Source organism: Pseudopodoces humilis, chromosome 14 (genome assembly GCF_049639895.1).
Source record: "Pseudopodoces humilis isolate 2021_Gansu_Grassland_sample_001 chromosome 14, ASM4963989v1, whole genome shotgun sequence".
NCBI lineage: Eukaryota > Metazoa > Chordata > Aves > Passeriformes > Paridae > Pseudopodoces > Pseudopodoces humilis.
In genome coordinates this window covers 4,482,610-4,500,842 of record NC_142213.1, presented here as the reverse complement: position 1 = coordinate 4,500,842, position 18,233 = coordinate 4,482,610, and the positions used below count along the sequence as shown (strand labels likewise).

The following is an 18,233-nucleotide window of genomic DNA, read 5'->3' as shown; positions in this document are numbered from 1 at the left end:
TCTTGGCCCTTTGGCTTCCTGTGAGAACGAGATAATTACTCTCCAGTAGGCAGCGCATGACGTATAGTATCAGCATTAAGCCACTGGGATTCCAGTCACTAGTGTAGAACAATATTGTGGGTAAATGAATAAGCAGAAGTTTATCATACTTCCTGCATAACAAGGGTTTTGTTAAAGAGACAGTGAAAATTGTTTTCACCCAGGACTGGTGCAAAATGAGCGCTGCAGCAACAACTGTTAGGGAAAAAGATATTGAGGTTGAGTTTTGTGGCTCACGGGATTTTTCTTGCTGAAAAGACAGCTGAATTCTTGTAGCACCAAAGGTGGGTGACAGGGCTGTCGCTGCATTTTTGGTGGATGACGTTTATGGGCTTAGGAGCATGTATGAAGTGTATAACTGCAAAGTATGGTTTCCAGATGCACCACCTACTTAACTTATGGAAGAAAGTTGTACCAATTAGAAGTAGAGAGGTTCCCAATGCAATTTGCTTATTTCACACTCGCCCCCAGGAATCCTGTGTTATGATTTTAGGAGTTGGCCCTGTTTGACCCTGAAATAGATGTGGTTTCTCCCTTGCCTTCGATATTTCAAGACTGTCAGTTAAAAATAACTTCTGTATTGGGCACAGTGGGAGTGAGTTTGAGAAGTTGAAGTTATATGTAAATCAGTAATAGTGAGAAAATAATTCATAAATGTAATGAGCTCTGTTCTCTTGAAAGACATGGTCAAGTCTGTGGTTTATCCAGGAGATGGGATTAATTATTTTTGTATGAAAATAGTTTCTGTGCCACAGCAATACTGATCTGTTCACTTATGCTGTAGCACAACAAAGTAAGTGATGTCTTTGGAGGACTTCTGTTAAATATTCAATTATTTTAAAAATTACTTGCATAAAGTATAGTGTATGTACGCATACTCAATAGATGCACAGGTATAGCACTGTGTATTTACTGAGTTTAAGACATAATTTCATGTGTGCTTGCATAGATACATTTATATTTTGGCTTATCTCAGAGATAATTGTACTTCCGTAGTACCTAAGAATTACAGGGATACTAATAAGGAGTTTCATGTTTAAGATTTTTTTCCTGCAACTATCAGTTTGTATTGTACATTTAATTGCAAAGTGCAGTTACTTATTTATGTTTTAATTGTGGCTTTAATTTTAAACCGGACATCAGCAGTCTCTGCAGGAAACTTACTTGTAGGCCAGGATGAGTACATTGGTTGCTTTGCTCTTGGTTGAGTCTAAAACTTGAGGGCTGTATCTTTGGAGCCCCAAGAACAACTGTCAATTGAAGGAGTCTGGCTCTTGATGATGTGGTTGATCAAAATTGCGGCTGGGGAGAGCAGCAAGGATGTGTGGAATAAAGCAACCTTGCTATAGGACAGTGCTGATCTGTCTGTGATTGAGATGCTGCTCTATCCATTGAGAGCATGGACAGACCTCTTCATAGCTCAACTCAACCTGGAATTAGGTTCCATTGAGTTTTGGGTCCAGGGCAGTTTGACATTTGTTTATTTCAGGCACCTTGGTTTGGTTTGGTTTGGTTTTTATGTGAGTGATCTTAACACTTGAATGAGTTGAAGGAAGGGGGCTCTCTTGAATTACCTGGGTAGGAATTTTGCTTTTCAATTAGATTTCGCAGATATTTTCAACACCGAGAATATTTTCATAGTGTTGTTCTTACTTTGCAATTGTGAAACTTATGATGGCTAAGTAAACATTTTTTTTCCTTTCTCCTTTGTTTTCTTGCAGCCAACTGGGTACATGGAAAACTCTATTTCCTACAGTGCTATTGAAGATGTTCAACTGCTCTCCTGGGAGAATGCCCCTAAGTACTGTTTACAGCTCACAATCCCGGGGGGTACTGTCCTACTTCAGGTACAGTAAACATAAAAGTGCAACTTTCTTTCCCTCTTACTGTGAATATCCTTCATTACTTATTTCTGTTTCCTGTGCATGAAGTCTTAATTAGATTGACTCAGAAAAGGCAGAGAACTTGGTGCTGTCAAATTATCTAACCACCAGAAAATTTGCTCAGGGTGATAGCTCTGAAACTGTGGTGTTTAACAGTCAGAATGGAAATTTTGGGCCACAGTGATTAAATCTTCTTGCTGCATTTGTGCAGCAAAGTAGTAGACTGTGTAAAGGCACATTGATACAGGCCTGGAATGATTGTATTTTTACATGTAGTCCTATTCCTGCATGAAACAAAGTTAAAAGTTTCATCCTTGAATTCATATAGGAAACCCAGAACTTGCACTGGAACTGGCAGATGCCTATTTTTAAAAGATAATAAATCTTCAATGAAATATTTCAGTATATTTGTATGGATGTCTATATATGCTGATTCTCTGAAGTGTTGTTTTCAAACAGAAGATACTGTGTTTACATTATTCCAGATTTCTTCATCCACTTGTGAGGCTTTATAGGCCCCGTTAGGTCACTGCAAGTTTTAATGACAGAAAAGCACTCCATAGCACTGAGCTTTGGAAATACTCTGGAGTAAGTAGGAAAAGCTGCATGGCCCTCAAAGAACTTTGAAAGGTCATAACTTAAAAATACCAAACTGGCTTCAACTTAACTCTTGCATGGTTCTCTCTCATGTTTTTCAACATTCTTTGGGAGGTAGTTTATTTGTTACCCTTTGGAATTTTACTTTTTCAGTTGATTACACAGCCATGACTATGTTGTATATGTATTTCATCCAGGTAGGACTGTAAGTGGAAGGTAGGAAGATAAGCCATCATTTCCCAATAGCTAGATTAGGATCCTCATTATTGAAATATTGAAATCTTCCTTGCATAATGCATTAATGGAATTAATTAGACAGAAAATGGTCTCAGTTTCTCAAGTTGGATGATTTTCTCATGATAATTGTGATTCTGCTTTTTCCATAAATTTCCCTAGTGGTGCTAGCATTTATGTTTGTATCAATTTCAACAGATGGAGTAGTTACACCTGCCTTTCCAAATTCTGTTTCCAAGCTTTTATTCTGTAGTTTATGGCAGCTGCCTTTTTGGGTCTGCTTAATGGGGTACAAGATAAAGTTTGCACCCACAGCTTCCTGCTGAGTGGAAAGGAAATTGGGAGGGTAGGCAGGCTGTAATCTGGAGCAGCCTGACATTTGTCTCTTTAAAAAAAAAAAAAAAGGAAAAAGAAAATAACAACAAACCAAATGAATAAATAGTTATGTTTGTAAAACAGCAACATCTTAGCATGGATACTTTGGTATTTTCTTCAGAAAGATTGGTGTCTTTATGTAACCTCACAGGAACTCATAAAGAAGTGGAGTGAGCTGGACTCCTGTTTATTGCTGCCTGGCTCAGCGCTCCGGATCAGATTACATTATAACTACGGGAATTTCAACATAATTCAAAATACAAACTATAAAAAATGTTTTTAATATGACTTGGTCCTTGGTAGTATCTTGATTCATCAGATGTGGTTGATTGGAGGGAGTATAAAATTAGATTTCCCTTATACAGTTGTAATGTGTATTCACAAATCCAAAACAGTTCTCAAAGTTATGTTTAGTCTGCTGAAGAAATCAAGTTGAAAAAGCTAGATTTATGGGGTAGTTGAGTCTAGCAGAAATTCTCTAGTATATGTAACAAAGAGTAGAGGTATCCAAAAGATACTTTAAGTGAGGAGCTGGGAAAGTAGCCCTTGCATAGTTCAGTTATTTCCAGATATCCAAGAGACTTCAGTACATCTCTGGAAAATTGTGACTTCCGTTTTTTTTATGAAATCATTCTGCCCTGCTAATCTGAGCAGCAGCATGCTCTGATGTCATGTCCAGCTCTACTATCAGGAAGTGTATGATAGAGGAACAAGTCAAACTAGTCCAAAACATGTTTCTTCTAAAGTGCACTTTTGCTGAAACCTGAAATTTTATTGTTTTCCAAAGCATTTAAATAAAATGTAAAAAAAAAGAACTATATATATGTGTGTGTATATATATATGTAAAAAATTCTTAGTGAACTGTTTTGACTACCCCAAATTTATTTCATATTTCTTATGAATAGAAATTTTATATTTTGATCTATGTTTTTGCACATGCTGCATTGTAAATTATTAAATACCATGGAGTATTATTGACATCATTTGATATAAAAAAAAAACAGTTTAGTACTTTGAATCACAGGCTTTCCCAGTTTTTCATTTTTGAGAAAAATTTAAAATTCCAATTTCTGCTTCACTTAAGGCACCATGGATTTATGAAGGGCTGATCCTGCTTGACCAACCTGACCTCCTATGACAAGGTGACCTGCTTAGTGGGTTAGGGAAAGGCTGTGAAGGTTTAGATTGGCTATTATGAAAAATTCTTCCCCAGAAATGTTCTCAGGGCTTAGGCTTCCCAGGGAAGTGATTGAGTCACCATCCCTGAAGTGTTTAAAAGATGTAGATGTGGTGCCTGGGGACATGGCTTAGTGGTGAGCTTGGCAGTGCTGGGTTAGATGTTGGATTTGATCTTAGAGGTATTTTCTAACCTAAAATATTCCGTGTGAGATGCCACAGGAGAGCCCCTGTCCATGTTCAAGTTTTCATCCCCTCTGTCTGCTGTCACCAGGGTCTATTTCTGGCTTATTAGTGCACAGTAATGAGTCAGAGAGGGAAGAGTGCCATTACCTTTCCTTACATCATCCCAAAGCCCTCCCATGGCAACACTGACCCATCCCAACCTATTTTAACACATGAAATCTGTCAGGCAGCACCGGAGGTGATGCAGCTCCTCTTAGGAAATCAGATCATGATAACAGGACGTGTCTACCTGAGTTTCAGAGGAAGACTTGGTTCTCAGGCAGCTTAATCCGGGCCGGGTTCACATTTAAAAGACATTTTCATGTGTGGAGTTCTTCCCACTTCAGTGTTTGTTGAATAAGCACAGCTATCTGAGCATTTCACTGCCTGGCATTTGGGGATTCCTATTGTCCCCTGTGGGAGTCAAGGACAATCAGTTTTCTGGGGATCATGGACTGTCAGTTTTCTAGATACGCTGAGGGCTTGTGTTTTCTTTCCCCCTGCCAAATGATGATGTGGCCCCTGGTCCTTTCCATGAGCAGCAATCAAAATCTCAGATATTTTTTCTTCCCTCCGGTTGGGATAGCAGGTGTGAAAGAAGGTGTTGCTGAAGCTGGCTCATAGGCCACAAACTCTTCAGGCTGGGAAATAGGAGCTAAATTTATCTTTTGATGAAGTGTGAGCTCTTTAGTACCAGGAATAGCAGGAATCCTTGAGCTGGGCTAGGCTTCTGCTCTTCTGCTTTCCCTTTGTAAAGCACAAGGTATGATTATGGTGGTGTGTGGATGATTGTGAAGAGGATGCTACCCTTGATAGTGAAATAACTGGAAGAACCTTTTGAAATAGATTGAAAAAAACCTTACAGTATAATTTCATGATCTTCTAAACACCAAATGTAGGAAGAGTCCCAGGAAAAAGGCTTTGGTATTTCAGTCATGACAGTACTGCCTTGCTTTCCTGTGGTGTCCTTTCTTTTAGCCTTAAAGCCACCACTTCAATCCCCATAAAAAATGTGTTGTTTTATTCATTTCTTGGCAATCGAGTGTAGTCAGAAGGAAAAACAAACAGAGCAGGAAGGCTTGACAAGCACAACAGTCACATGTTCACTCGGTGCTTGACCACGCTGTTTGTGCCAGGGAGTCCCCACGGTAAGTGTTTCCATTGGGTTTGCAGTAATCCTTTATTTTAGTCTCCTTGGAGAACCTGCCTTTTGTTTTAAGTGCCAGCCCAGCCAATGCTGCCAGTATGGAGAGGTCATTCAAGGATCACAACCCAGCAGAGGCAGGGAATATTTTAAGGAGGAAAAGGGCATTTCTAACAATTCCCATCAAATCCTGGGTTCAGCCAGGAGAGTGGCAGGTTTCCCTTGCAGGTCTGCCTAAGTCAGAGGTGCAACACTGGGATCTGCATCAGCACTGTGAAGGTTTTGTGCAGCTGTGTGCGTGCCATGGGGCTTGGCTTCCTGCAGCCTTGGGACACTCTGCTGTTCCCATGACTGATAATAAATGGGGGCAGATGTGCTGTTTTATGAGTCCTAGTAATGAATATCTGCTGGAAAAAAAGCATAACAAAACCTCCATCCTTCTGACCAGAAAGTAAGTGAGGGAGAGAGAGAATCACAGAATAAACTCATGAAGAGTCAAAGCCAAAATCTGGGTCATCAAATCCCATTTATTGCCACATCTTTTCAGATGGCAAAATCCCCTAGAAGCATATGTGTGAAGGACACTGTTGCAAGGGATAACTTGGGAAGAGTTTGCTACACAGACAAGTCTGTTCTTGTATTCTTCTGAATAACACACATGCCAGTAGCAAGGGATGTTGTGGTTAATTTACTGTTAAAGGAATGGCAGAGGTCTTCACCATAATTTTTAGAGTGCTCTGTTTCTTGCAGAGTTTCAGGTGTTCTGTTCCTCAGTGCCACGCAGGTTCCTATTTAGTCTCCTCTTTGCCTGGGTACAAATTATTGCAGGGGCTGTTAACACTGGCATGAAGCAAGTGTTCAGTTTCCTATATTTGTGAGCAAAAAGAAAAACTTGCCTTTAAAATGTTCACTGCTTTTTAATGATAAACTTGTATTCCTACTCATTAATGGACTAAGAAATGAAGTAGTTGGGGTGCAGAGCAAATACTTCTTTTTTCAGCAGAGGTATAAATTTACTCACATTGACCAAAGTTTTGCATATGCAGGCATTTAATCTCTTGCAGAGTTTTTCTTCTGTGAGCTGTCTTTTTAAAGAAGGAGAGTTTAATCCTATGAGTAAAGTTTATACTACAGCTGATCCCAGGTGGCTTTTCCTCTCTGACTGAACCTTGACACCCCAAAAATGGGAATATAAAATCCTTCAGAACACAGTTCCAGGATCAGTTAATCTTAAAAAAAATACTGTCAACATTAGATGTTCTTAGATATTCTTCTTCCTCATTGGAATAATAAATAAGCTACAAGTAGTTTAATCTTCTTGTGACTTTTAAGAGTTTTACTCCCACATTTTCCTGTTTTCTAAAGTATTTTTCTACTATATTGTGGTTATACAAAAACAATGTGAGGTCTTGATTGTGCAGGAAGCTCAGCTGAACCATGTCACCCACTACCCCATTAAAGCTGCTGCATTTGAGAACCAAATTACGCAGAATTGGGGCCTAAAGTATTATTTTGCATACCTCTGTATGTAAAATTGTATTGAAGTACAATGAAGAACTGTAAAATCTTCATTATATTTCAGTCCTGTCTCATTACTATTTGTGACAACAGCAGGCAAAACATTTCTAGCAGATGTTTTTTTTTAGTTGGAAAGGTAGCATCAAAAGAGCGGGATAGAACCAGACTCACTGCGAGGGCAAGGCTGAAAGTAAGAAAAGCTTTCCTTGTTTGGTCAGAATGCCTAAGGAAAGCCTGGTTTAAAGTCTTTTCTGTCTCATTTTCTCCTTTTTATTGTACTCTAGAGCTGAAGAAGTAGAGTAAACTATGCCCTTAGCTGCAGTAAAAAACTGTATGTGTCAGTTCCCAGGAAGTGATGACTTCAGTGCAGAAAGCCTGGGTCCTGTCAGTGCACACCAGATAAAATTGTAAACGTCTATGTGCAGCCCCATAAATGAATTATGGTTCCCTCCACTGCTTTACACTTGGGTGCTCGTTGCTTAAACTTCAGAAATGTTGCTCACAATAACCGAATGCTCGAGTAAGTCAGTGCCTGCAGAGCTGGCTGGGCAGCTGAGCACCCACAAGAGCTTGGTGGCTCTTTCTTCATCCTGGCATGCTATGAACTCACTGTTCCTTTGGTAAGAAAGAAAAGCTTGTAGTGCCTTCTCAGTGTAAGCCTGAAAAAGAGGAAGGAGGACCAAGGGATGCTGTGCAAGAGTGAGATCTTTGTTTTCCTTTGCAAAAGATGCAGCGTTTCCTGCATGGTGCTGTGGTTTTGCTGGGGTCAGGTGGCAGGAAGGGTACACTGGGAGATTAGTCCCTGCAGCCTGGGAGAGTGGGCAGTGCTGGTGTCAGGATAAGGGTGGTTGGGGTAAAGCACTCAGTCTGTGCTGAATGTGGTGTAAAGAGTGCTGGTGAGTGGCCATTGGCCATCCAAGCTTCTCTTACCACTGAGTCCTGATCACTAGTAGAAGTGTGGGGTTCCTCTAAAGGTTTGTTCTTCCATTTTCTGTTGACTTTGCCTTGATTTTCCTGGGAAGTGGTCTTGAGTAACAACCTGAGCTCTCTGTGTTTATAGTGGTTCAGATTTCTAACCTAGACCCAGGTGCCAGTTTGCTTGATCTCTTCCCTACGATAAATCTGTGTAGACAGTGCTTGGTCCCACACTTGGAATGCAGTCACTTTGCTAATTTTACTTTTAATATGCTTTCTGTATATTGCTGCCATAGAGTTGTACAAGTCTTTCCTTTGCCAGTTTTGGATTTGTCTTGCAGCATTCTTTGTTTCTTTTCTCCCCCAGTATTTGCAGTCCACTTGTGCCTCCTCCCCTGCATGATGCTGTTGTCCTCACCAACAGTTAGGGCTCCAGTCGCTTCCACAATCTATCTACACACAATATTCTCTAATTATTTGCTGTGGTCTTACAATCTGTACTACTGACATCATTAAATTAGGAGAATAATTAACAGATTTCGATTTAGGGCTTCAGCATTTTTTCTTACTTTTAGACCAGGGACTGAATCAGGTTGACATTTTGCTGCTTTGAGTGAAATACTTCCTTCCACTAGAATAGTTTTGATTTTATTGATTTAAATGACAGTATCTTAATTTGTATAGTTCCTATAAACTCAGTCTTCCTAATTTTTTTAAGGATGTACTGGATCTTTACCTTGCAGTATTATTGATACAATTGCTTAGTTTGCATGAAGCCTACAAAAACCTTCAGTTTTACTTATTCTTTAAAGGGCTTTGATGCCAGAATTTGGAAAGGAGGTTTTTTGTTCTCCTCCATGAACCACGTGTCTCCTTAATAAAAGAAAAAAGGTTCGATTTGAAATTAATTTTTTCAAGGTTTTAGAGCATTCTCTCTGGGCAAAGATAAGAAATGTATATTTCCTTCATGTCTTATTAATTATGTTAAAAATATTCTTCTGCCTTTTTGTGACAAATTGTTTTTGACCTGTTCATTGTATTAAAATGCAGTATAAAGTCTATTGAGTTGAAATTGAATTCTATGACATACAGGTAAAAAGTCTGTCTTGTGTTATAATGCCCACATATACATAGAATACTGTGTAAATAACAGAAAATCATTAAATGTTGGCTGACTGAAATATCCTGAAGATCTGCACTCCAAATATTTTTACAATTTTTCATTGCATGCAAAGAGGAGAAAATAGAAAAGGAAGTTTTTTATTTACATTTATAGCAATTTCATATTCTGATATGTCAGCATTCTTCATGAAATAGAAAGTTATGGATAAATTCTGTGGTCAGCCAAAATTATTTGTAATATATTTATTCCTGCTTTATTGCCTTGACATCTACTGGAGGAACAATTGATTATCATTAAGATATAAATAATATGTAATACATATATAAAAGGATATTACTCCATTTAATTCAGAGTTATCAGTCCAGATACATGTCACTGAACCATCAGTAGCTGACCTTGAGATTAAACATGTTTTTGGTAACCATACAGCATTTTTGCTTCTGGTATTCCTGCCATTATCAGTGAACTGAATGAGTGTTAGGAGATTAAATACATTCTGTAGCGTGGATTTTGAATGCTTACCTGAAAAGGTGCTGGGGAGTGAAACTTGTTAAGTGATGCTTTAATTTGCAAGAAGTATGTGCTTTTTGACTGGCAAAGAACCTCACTTTTTTTTTTTTTTTAAAACATGGATTTATAGGCTAACCTCTAATTTTCACTGTTTCTGTAAAACATTTTGAAATGTGAGTAGAAATTGCCTGTTGGCAGCATTGAGGTGGAGCTGGAAAAGCCAAAGGGCATCTCTACCCACTCAAATATTTCAGACTTATGTCACCTTGTTAAGGCATGCATATTTACGTCACTGTACATGCTTTCATATTTTTTGATACCAAGCCTTTTGACCTTTGGGAGTGTTGAACTGTTCCTCCATTGGCTACGACCTGGCTTCACACTGGGAATTTCTGGCAGCTGTGCTTAATACAGACAGAAATGGGTGATGGCTGGGAGTGATTATTGCAACATTTATGCTGTTGCTGCAAACAGTCTGTGCATGTATCTGCACGCCTGCGTGTGCTGTGCTTTTCACTGTTTTAATATCACTGAAAGAGCTAAGACATTATTTGAATTGCTTTGGGGCCAGCTGAGGAGCAGGACAAGAAAAGAAACCAGAGTGTGGAAAAAACCCACCCCTCCTGTTAAAATGTCAGCCCATCTTCCTACTCTGCTTTTAGTAATTAATGGCAGAGGCAAATGACCCACACGTGATTGAATTCATGGAGGATTCTTCACAGTCTTTGAGCTGGACAGCATTTCATAGGAGCTTAATGTTTTGTAAGGTTTTGGTTCAGTATTTTATAATGCAGCGAGGTCTTTGTGTCACTAGTTATAATATAAAGTACCTGAGTGACCTGAAGCACTGGTAGAAACTAATGATTCTGTCTGTAACTTTTCTTTATTGCAGGCTGCAAACAGCTACCTGAGGGATCAGTGGTTCCATTCTTTGCAGTGGAAGGTAAGTTCTGTACTTCATCTTCTTCATTCTCTGCCTTCAAGAGTACTTTTTGGAGTTCCCTGTTTATTCACTGTCAAAGCCCTGAATGGATAAAGTCTTTTCTTGCAGAAACCCTAAATCAGAATATACCTACAGTTTTAACATGTCTGTGTCATGAATGAAGTGAGCGCATTGACTTGTTACACAACCCAGCTTTATCAATGTGAGACTGGCTTCAGAAAGTAGATAGGCAGTTAATTCACATTTAGAGCACAGATTGGATGGTTTTAGTTTTGTACTGTGAAGTGTAATATGCTACAGTGAGTACACCTCATCATATCCTCTGGACTCTTGGGATATTTTAAGGTTTTTTGTTTGGTTGATTTTTATTTTTCTGAGAAGCAAGGGACAAAGAGTATCTTTTAGAGTTGTTTACTGTATGTAGCATCAATCAGTTATGCATCAGTCTGTTTATACTTTAGGATGATTTGCAATTAAAGGCAGTTTCCATTTCAGAGACCTCAAGCCCTTTCTCATTTTCAGTGGGAACAATGGACTGATTGCCCTGGGTAGGGAAAGTGGATCACAGTGACAACATTGTCTCTCAAAAACAGCACATTCCTCATCGAAAACTGTAGCTGCTGACCTTTGGATGGAATCTGTATGGATCTTTGATGCACTTGGAAACAAGTTTTGGCCAGATGCTGGATATGGTTGTCCTCCCTTGCCTTGCAGTGGGAAACACAAGCAGTAGCATTTCAGCTCAGGACTTGTCTTCAGCAGGGTTTCAGTGAAGTCAGCCAAGTTGGCTGTGCAGCTTATCAAGATTCCAGCCTGCTGACAGCAACCACATGGAAAAATATACGGAAAGCCCTCCCACCGAACTGGTTTTGTTGTAGGTGTATTTGATAGTGGCAAAATAGTTGTGTGGCAAAACTACAGTGTTGGTGTGCTTTATGTAGCCAACAGTGTCTGGCAGAATCATGTTCTGAGCGGTTCCAGGTTCTTATCAGCAAAGCCAAGTGTTGAGATCTCCTTTCCCAGACCACTGGCATATTCTCCAGCCTGTTACCCTGATTGCCCAAACGAGAGTGGGATGGTAGTCCTGACAGCAGGAGGCTGGGTTGTGGTGTAGCACTTTATTTTGGCCTCTTGACAGTATCATTAACACAGTACCCAGCCAGCCTTGATGTCTTTGCAACTCCTGAGGATAACAAAGCACTTAAAACATTCAGAGGCACTATCTCCATGTGGCTATTATTTTCTCTCCTGCTTTGGCAGGGAGGGATGATCAGAGAAAACGTGGATAGAAATGATGGAATTTATTTTTCTACTTCGCCCCCAGTCAGGATAGTTGTGGTACCAGTGTGCTGGTGGCTCATGCCCCCTTTGTTCCTGCAGTGAGAGGAGAATTGGGGTTGAAGGTGCAACTCTGGCAAACATCAAGATATGGTAAAAGATGCAACATGGCCCTGCCATTCAACCCACCAAATAAATTCTTAAAAAAAAAAAAAGGTAAAGAGAGCAAGCCAGGCTAGACAGAGTGACCTGGCTTCCTAACATGCCTTTCAGTCATAGAGAAGGAGCTTTGCTCTGTGGGAGTTGTTTTTAAAGTATTTCTTAAACTTTCCAGTGCTCCTGACCCAAGCCTCTCATTTTGGGAAACTTTGAGTAATTTAACTTGGTGCAAAGTAGAATTTATTTTTGCTGCCCTGCTTCCCTCCCCACCCCCATTAAATTTGTTTCTGAAAAACAAGTGAAACATTATCTTGATTTGAAAGGCCTTCCCTTTACCAAGGATAGCAAATAGTGTTTTCCCATAAGAACAGTGACAGGGTTTAGTTACTGCCTAGGTACTTGGCACTAAGAAATCCCTCTTTGCTAAAAAGGAGGTAATTTAGTTTTTGGGTTTTGTTACCTAATAGTTGAGAAGAAGAGCAGCTGGTAACCTTCTGCTCTTCAGCAGGTTTAAGTGAGATCTCAATGGGCTGAAGAAGCAGGACAAGCTGTCAGTGTAGAAGGGAAGTGAGGGAGTGCAGTTGGGTGTCTATCTTAGTGAAGTCTGTCACTTTACTGGCACTGTAGCCTATGACTTTAAGAGCTAGGTTCATCTCACTCCATAATTTGTATGGTTTGATGATTAAGCAGGTAGTGAGGGAACCCACAAAAAAACAGGAAACCTATTCTTCTGGAATGGGGCATTTACACAAAGCACCAGCTGGCAGAGAGATCGCCGCAGCTGTATTATAATTGGGTGGTTGTGCTGATGAATGATATATTTGTCCAGTGGTCTTACAAATAATAGGTCAAAACATTTCTGTGGGATGTAGAACACAGATGCAAACCGGTGCAGATAGCTGTAACAGTTGTTCAGGGGAAAACATTCAACAGACATGATCTTGCTATTCTTTGTACTTGTGTGGTGGGAGCATTTAGGGAACCCAGCTGAACCCACAGCCCCAGTGTATTTGGCACTAGATTTAAGTTTCATTTTCTGCCCAAACAGGGCTGGAGGAATCCACTGTACAGACAGCAAACTGATATTCTGAGAACTTCCAGCAGTGGGGATTGCCCCCTCTTAAATTACAATTGTGGGAGCAGATTCATATTCTGTTAGTGTCCTTCTGACTCTTTTTCCTGTGCTTGAAGCCTTGGGAGTCAGATGCTGTGTGTACCCTGACCTACATGGGAAATGGGTAGGAACAGTCAATAGCTTTGTCTCAAATATTTGGGGAAGCTCTAGATTCAGACAGATACACTGGTTTTGTAGGAAGGGTCTGAGGTTCATGAGAGAGCTTTGATATGGTGCAGTTTTAACGTTTAACATGCTGTGGGAATTCAATTTGCCAACCAGCACCCTGGAAATTATTTTTGTTCTAGAGACAAACGTGGAAATAAAAATCAAGACTAATTTCTTCCTGCAACCCAAAGAATAATAAAAGAGATGGTACAGATTAACAGAAATGAATGAGAACCAAACACATAATTATCCCTGTTTTAGATCCAGCTCCAAGAGGTTTTATGTGTGATCCAGCTAACTAGCTGTCAAGATGCTTACACAGCATCTTGTTGTGTCTTTTTCCTTGACAAGAAAAAAGTTTTAGTTTTTAAAAACTAAAATTTTTAGTTGTGTCTTTTTCCTTGAATACTGTGCTCAATGAAGTCAGCAGGAATGTAGGGACAGCATGAGTTTTCCTTATGTAGTCACCTTCTCTTTGGCTCTTCTCTTTCCATTTCAAACCCTTCCACTAAGGTTTAGTCATAATTCCTCATTTAATCTGGATATCAATGAGTATCACAACTCCTGAAGGATTATTGGCCACCTCAGCCTATGTTTAGAAATCCTGATTTCCTTCGGGTTGTAGCTAAGCCAAATTATCTTTGTCCAGAGAATAAACAGTACATGTTACCAACTCTCCAGCTCCTCAAACATAAATCATTAATCCATTGTGTAAGGAAAGTTCCTCTCAACCAAGGAGGTTGGATTGAAACCATGATACATAATCTTTGGTATGTGGAAGCTGATAAGTCATAACTGTATCAATAAAGATAACAACACTTTCTGTGCATATACAAAAGAGAATAACACATGCAGTTCATTGCCCTCTCTGGATCCAGGGCAGATACAGTGGTAACCAATCACTTCTGTAAGGGATGGATACAGCTACACTTGGCAAGACTTTGTGTGCATTTGTAGTGCTGAGCAGAGAGGTACCATCCTCTAGAAAATGTGTAGCCCCATTGTACCACATACTAAAAGTATTAATCATCAAAAGGTACACTTGACTAATTTAGTACCATGTTACATTTTGGTTAGAAATGATTAGTGAGGTTTTTTCCCAGGAATCCTTAGGTCTTCTCTCGTGGTGCAGAGTACAGGTATAGATTTACATTTTTTAGTGTGAATTAAGCTAAGTTCAAGCGGGGCATGTTGCATTTTTTATTGTGCTTGATAGTAAGCCCTGAACACTGCCCTCATTGTGGGGCGAGTTGCTCGTGTTTTCTGGTCAGCTGGGTGATGCAGCAGTCAGAATGTCAGTTGACAGCCTTTGGGGGAATGTCCTGAATTGACACAATACAGAAAGAACAGACCCAGGTCTGCAGGAAAGCATGAAGCATGACTCAAACTGAGCTTTGTGTTGACCTGGATCTTCTAGAAAGGCTTGCCTGTACCTTGTGTTTCCCACTGATGCTTTTAACCAGTGCCCGTGTGTCCCCTAATGAGTTCTGCTGCTTGGTTAGGGAGTTTACACATCTCTTAGCAGGGACAGTGCAAATGTGTTAATTGTAGGATTGTTTAGGTTGGAAGGGACCTTTGAACATCATCTGGTCCTCTCTCCACCCATGCCATTCTTGTCCTCACACAGTGCAGGGTTTACTTTGAGGTGGTAGGAGGTTGCTGAGCTGAGGGGAGCAGCCCTCTCCCCATGCTGCTCATGATGCAACCCAGCATACATGCACACCCCTGACTTGCAGTCAACACTCACATTACTTTTTGTTTTAAAATTCATTTTCAACCCAGACTCCATGTTTTGAATCCCGTGAATTAGGAAACTGGAACAATGTTGTCATTTGGGATTTGCAAACATTTTGCATTGAATACTAAAACAAGCCATGTTGGCTTTTGTTCAAAAACTTTAATTTTGGATTAATACTTCCCTAGTTCTCATAGGGATTGTTCTATCTGTGTCTTCAGGAAACAGATACTTCCATGCACAAGCAGCCCTATTAATTGCAAAGGGATTGACTGTCAAATAAAGTCATACTTGACCTGAATGATGATATGTGCTCTGGTCTTTACTGTGATCAGGTTATGACTTTCTTGTTCATTAGTATTGAATACTTTTTATGCAATAGCCATGGGTGAGTATCAGTTTTTGTATCAAATGGTGAATGTTCAATGTGAGTTACTCTTCTTGCAAATGTAAAACTGCACAGTATTAAGTTAAGAGCAACTGTTCTCAAAAGTGTGGTAAAGTCTTCCTTGTGTAAAGCACCTTTACGGCTTTGTCACCATGGTAATGATTAAAAATAGTGCTGATACAGGAGTGGTGGTTATATAGATTTTAAATGATGACATTAAAGACATTTACAGCCTTGAATCTCAGTAAATCTTGCCTTAAAACTGTGAGATCTGGAGAAAAATCACATTGTATGTAGTTAAAATGGCCGGTGTGTTTAGTGTCCTAATTTATGATCTGAGAGAGGAAGGTTTGGTACCCAGTGACAATTCCATAGCCCTGTGCTCTACTGCATAGTGAAAATACTATTTGGAAGGGCTCAGCAGTTCTTGGGAGTGGTAGTCCTGGACTTCAGACCTCTCCTTGGTGGTTACCTAGCACACAAAATCATAACTCTCTTGGCTGTTTCTTTGCGTTCTTTAGCTGAAACACTGAGGTATTTTCACAGAACAGGGAAGCTTCCATTTTCTTTTACTTTGAGGTAAAATAATAAATAATTATGATACAATTAGTCCAATGATGGCTTTTTCTTTTGTGTTTATGTGCAAGTCAATAATATAATGATGGGAACCAAAGCTGTGGAATTAAGTTTTGCCTTTCAAAGCCTTAGGGCTTTGGGAGCATTTTGGGCTTCGATGACACACTAGTTTTGGACAAGCAGGTTTATTGCTTGGACAGATAAAAGGCAGCACACAAGATTTTGGCTGGTAGTTGTACTCTTCCTCTGAAGTGCTTGGGTACAGTTATGGGAGACCATGAAGAGGTTTTCAAGATATCCTGCCTTTCCTCTGCATCATGTTGCTCTTCTAGGCCAGACTTTGTAGGAAACAGGTGTGGGATCCAAGGGATGTGTAAATGGATCTGTGTTGCCAAGGAGTGAGACTGGTACCAGTTTGAAAGTTTGAGCTTTCTCGTGAACATAGTGAGACCATTTTTCAGTTTTTGATGACTTTCCTCATGGTGAAGTTGATGTTTGCTGGCATGGTTTCTTCTTCTTTCCTATATGAAAGGTAACATGAAATGCAGCTGTGTGTGCCTGCTGTTCATCTGGTGATCCATGAAACCACCCTGTCTGTTATCTGAACAACCTCATTGCAAATTCAGGAGCAACATAATAGAAATCTTGTCGTACTTACAGCCATTTATTTCCATAACATTTATTTTTTGTAGCTAAGTTGGGGGGGATATCTTTTTTGTCTTTTTTTTTACTTTCTTTTTGGCTTGAGATATCTTCATGAGCACACGAAGTCTGTTGCCTCTCACATATTCCAGCACAAGTTTGACAGTCTTAGGCCATCTGTTATCAGAAGTCACTTGAAAATTCTTGGCCTTGTTTTCTGTTTCTGGGATCTCATTTTGCTAGAGGTAGCTGTGCTGCCACAGCAGAAAGGCACAAATCTCACTTGGGAGGTGGAAATGAATAGATGAAAAACAGACAAGATGTTGACAGAAAGTTGTTTCTTCTATTCATTGTACAAAATGCTGGTAATATTTTAAGAACTGGAACAGGTGGAGTGGATAGATTTTTTTTCAAGCTTTCTCTGCCTTTGCACTAGGAAAATACCTCACTCTTTCTGGGGGACCACTGGAGCAGGTTCCTCCTGGAATGTACATCTGCAGCAGTGGCAGCTGAGCGCGGGCTGTGCTCTGTGTTGGCTTCACATGAATCACTTCAGATCTGGGAGCTGCGTATCCATGTCAGCACAGCACTTTGTCCAACCCAAGGAGGCTCTCGGCACGCTGGGATGCAAGCCTGGATCTGAGCTGCTGCTCTGAGCTGCCCTGCCCCTCATCCAGCCACAGGCACACATGCTTTGTGCACCCGTAGCTGCCTCCTGCATTGCCAAAACTGCCTTTTTTAAGGAGGCAGAACTCGAGCCAATTAATGGCCTAGTGGTGAAATTTGAGTAGAAACTAGATAGTTATTTTCTATCTTGCTTTAGCTAAGTCAGGACCAGCTTGAAATTTTCCCCTCTAGACTTGGATGCTATCCTATTCAAACTAATATTAGGTCTGAAGATAGAGGGGTGTCAAAAACAGCTGAATAAACAGGTCAGCTTGTTATTGTGTGCTTAGGTCTCAGCTCCGAAGAGGAGCAGATACAATTGCTGGAATATGTTGTTTCTCAGGAATGCTGAGCTGCTGGCCAAGAGGGATCCTCGGGTTTTGTGCCGGTGAATTGCTCCTCCGCATTATTTCAGGGCTGACCTTATGGCTAATTTTTTGCAATTCAGGATTTTGAGATCATGGTGACCAAGAATTTCACCAAATTACAACTTCTTATCTATAGTTGTCATAATATAGAGCTGCACCAAAATTATTCTCTTGTTCAGGTTTCTGGCTGCAGAAGAATATGTTTTTAGGAGATCTCTTGTGCAGACAGGACAAGACTGGTAGGCTTTCCCAGGAGTGTAATTATCCTCCTCACATGATGCATTGAGTGTGAAAACCTAACTCTGGGAGATGACACATGCTAAGTGCCTTGTTAAGCTGCTGCCATGGGGCCCAGTTCTGCATTCTGGATGTTATGAGAACTCTTGGTGTCAGAAGACCTCCATGACCCTGAAGGATCAAAGGGGATCTAGGTGTTGTTCTAAATTTCTCTTTGAT

General features: G+C 40.1%; 1 protein-coding gene across 2 annotated transcripts in view; it reads left to right on the top strand.

The window, feature by feature from the left end:
* CMIP (c-Maf inducing protein) overlaps nt 1–18,233 on the top strand; it is a 129,408-nt gene that overhangs the window by 68,174 nt on the left and 43,001 nt on the right. For both annotated transcript variants that reach the window (XM_005528180.3, XM_088062278.1), the window contains exons 2-3: nt 1,761–1,886; nt 10,633–10,683. In XM_005528180.3, the coding sequence (XP_005528237.1) occupies nt 1,761–1,886; nt 10,633–10,683 (177 nt within the window). The remainder of the gene's footprint in view (nt 1–1,760; nt 1,887–10,632; nt 10,684–18,233) is intronic.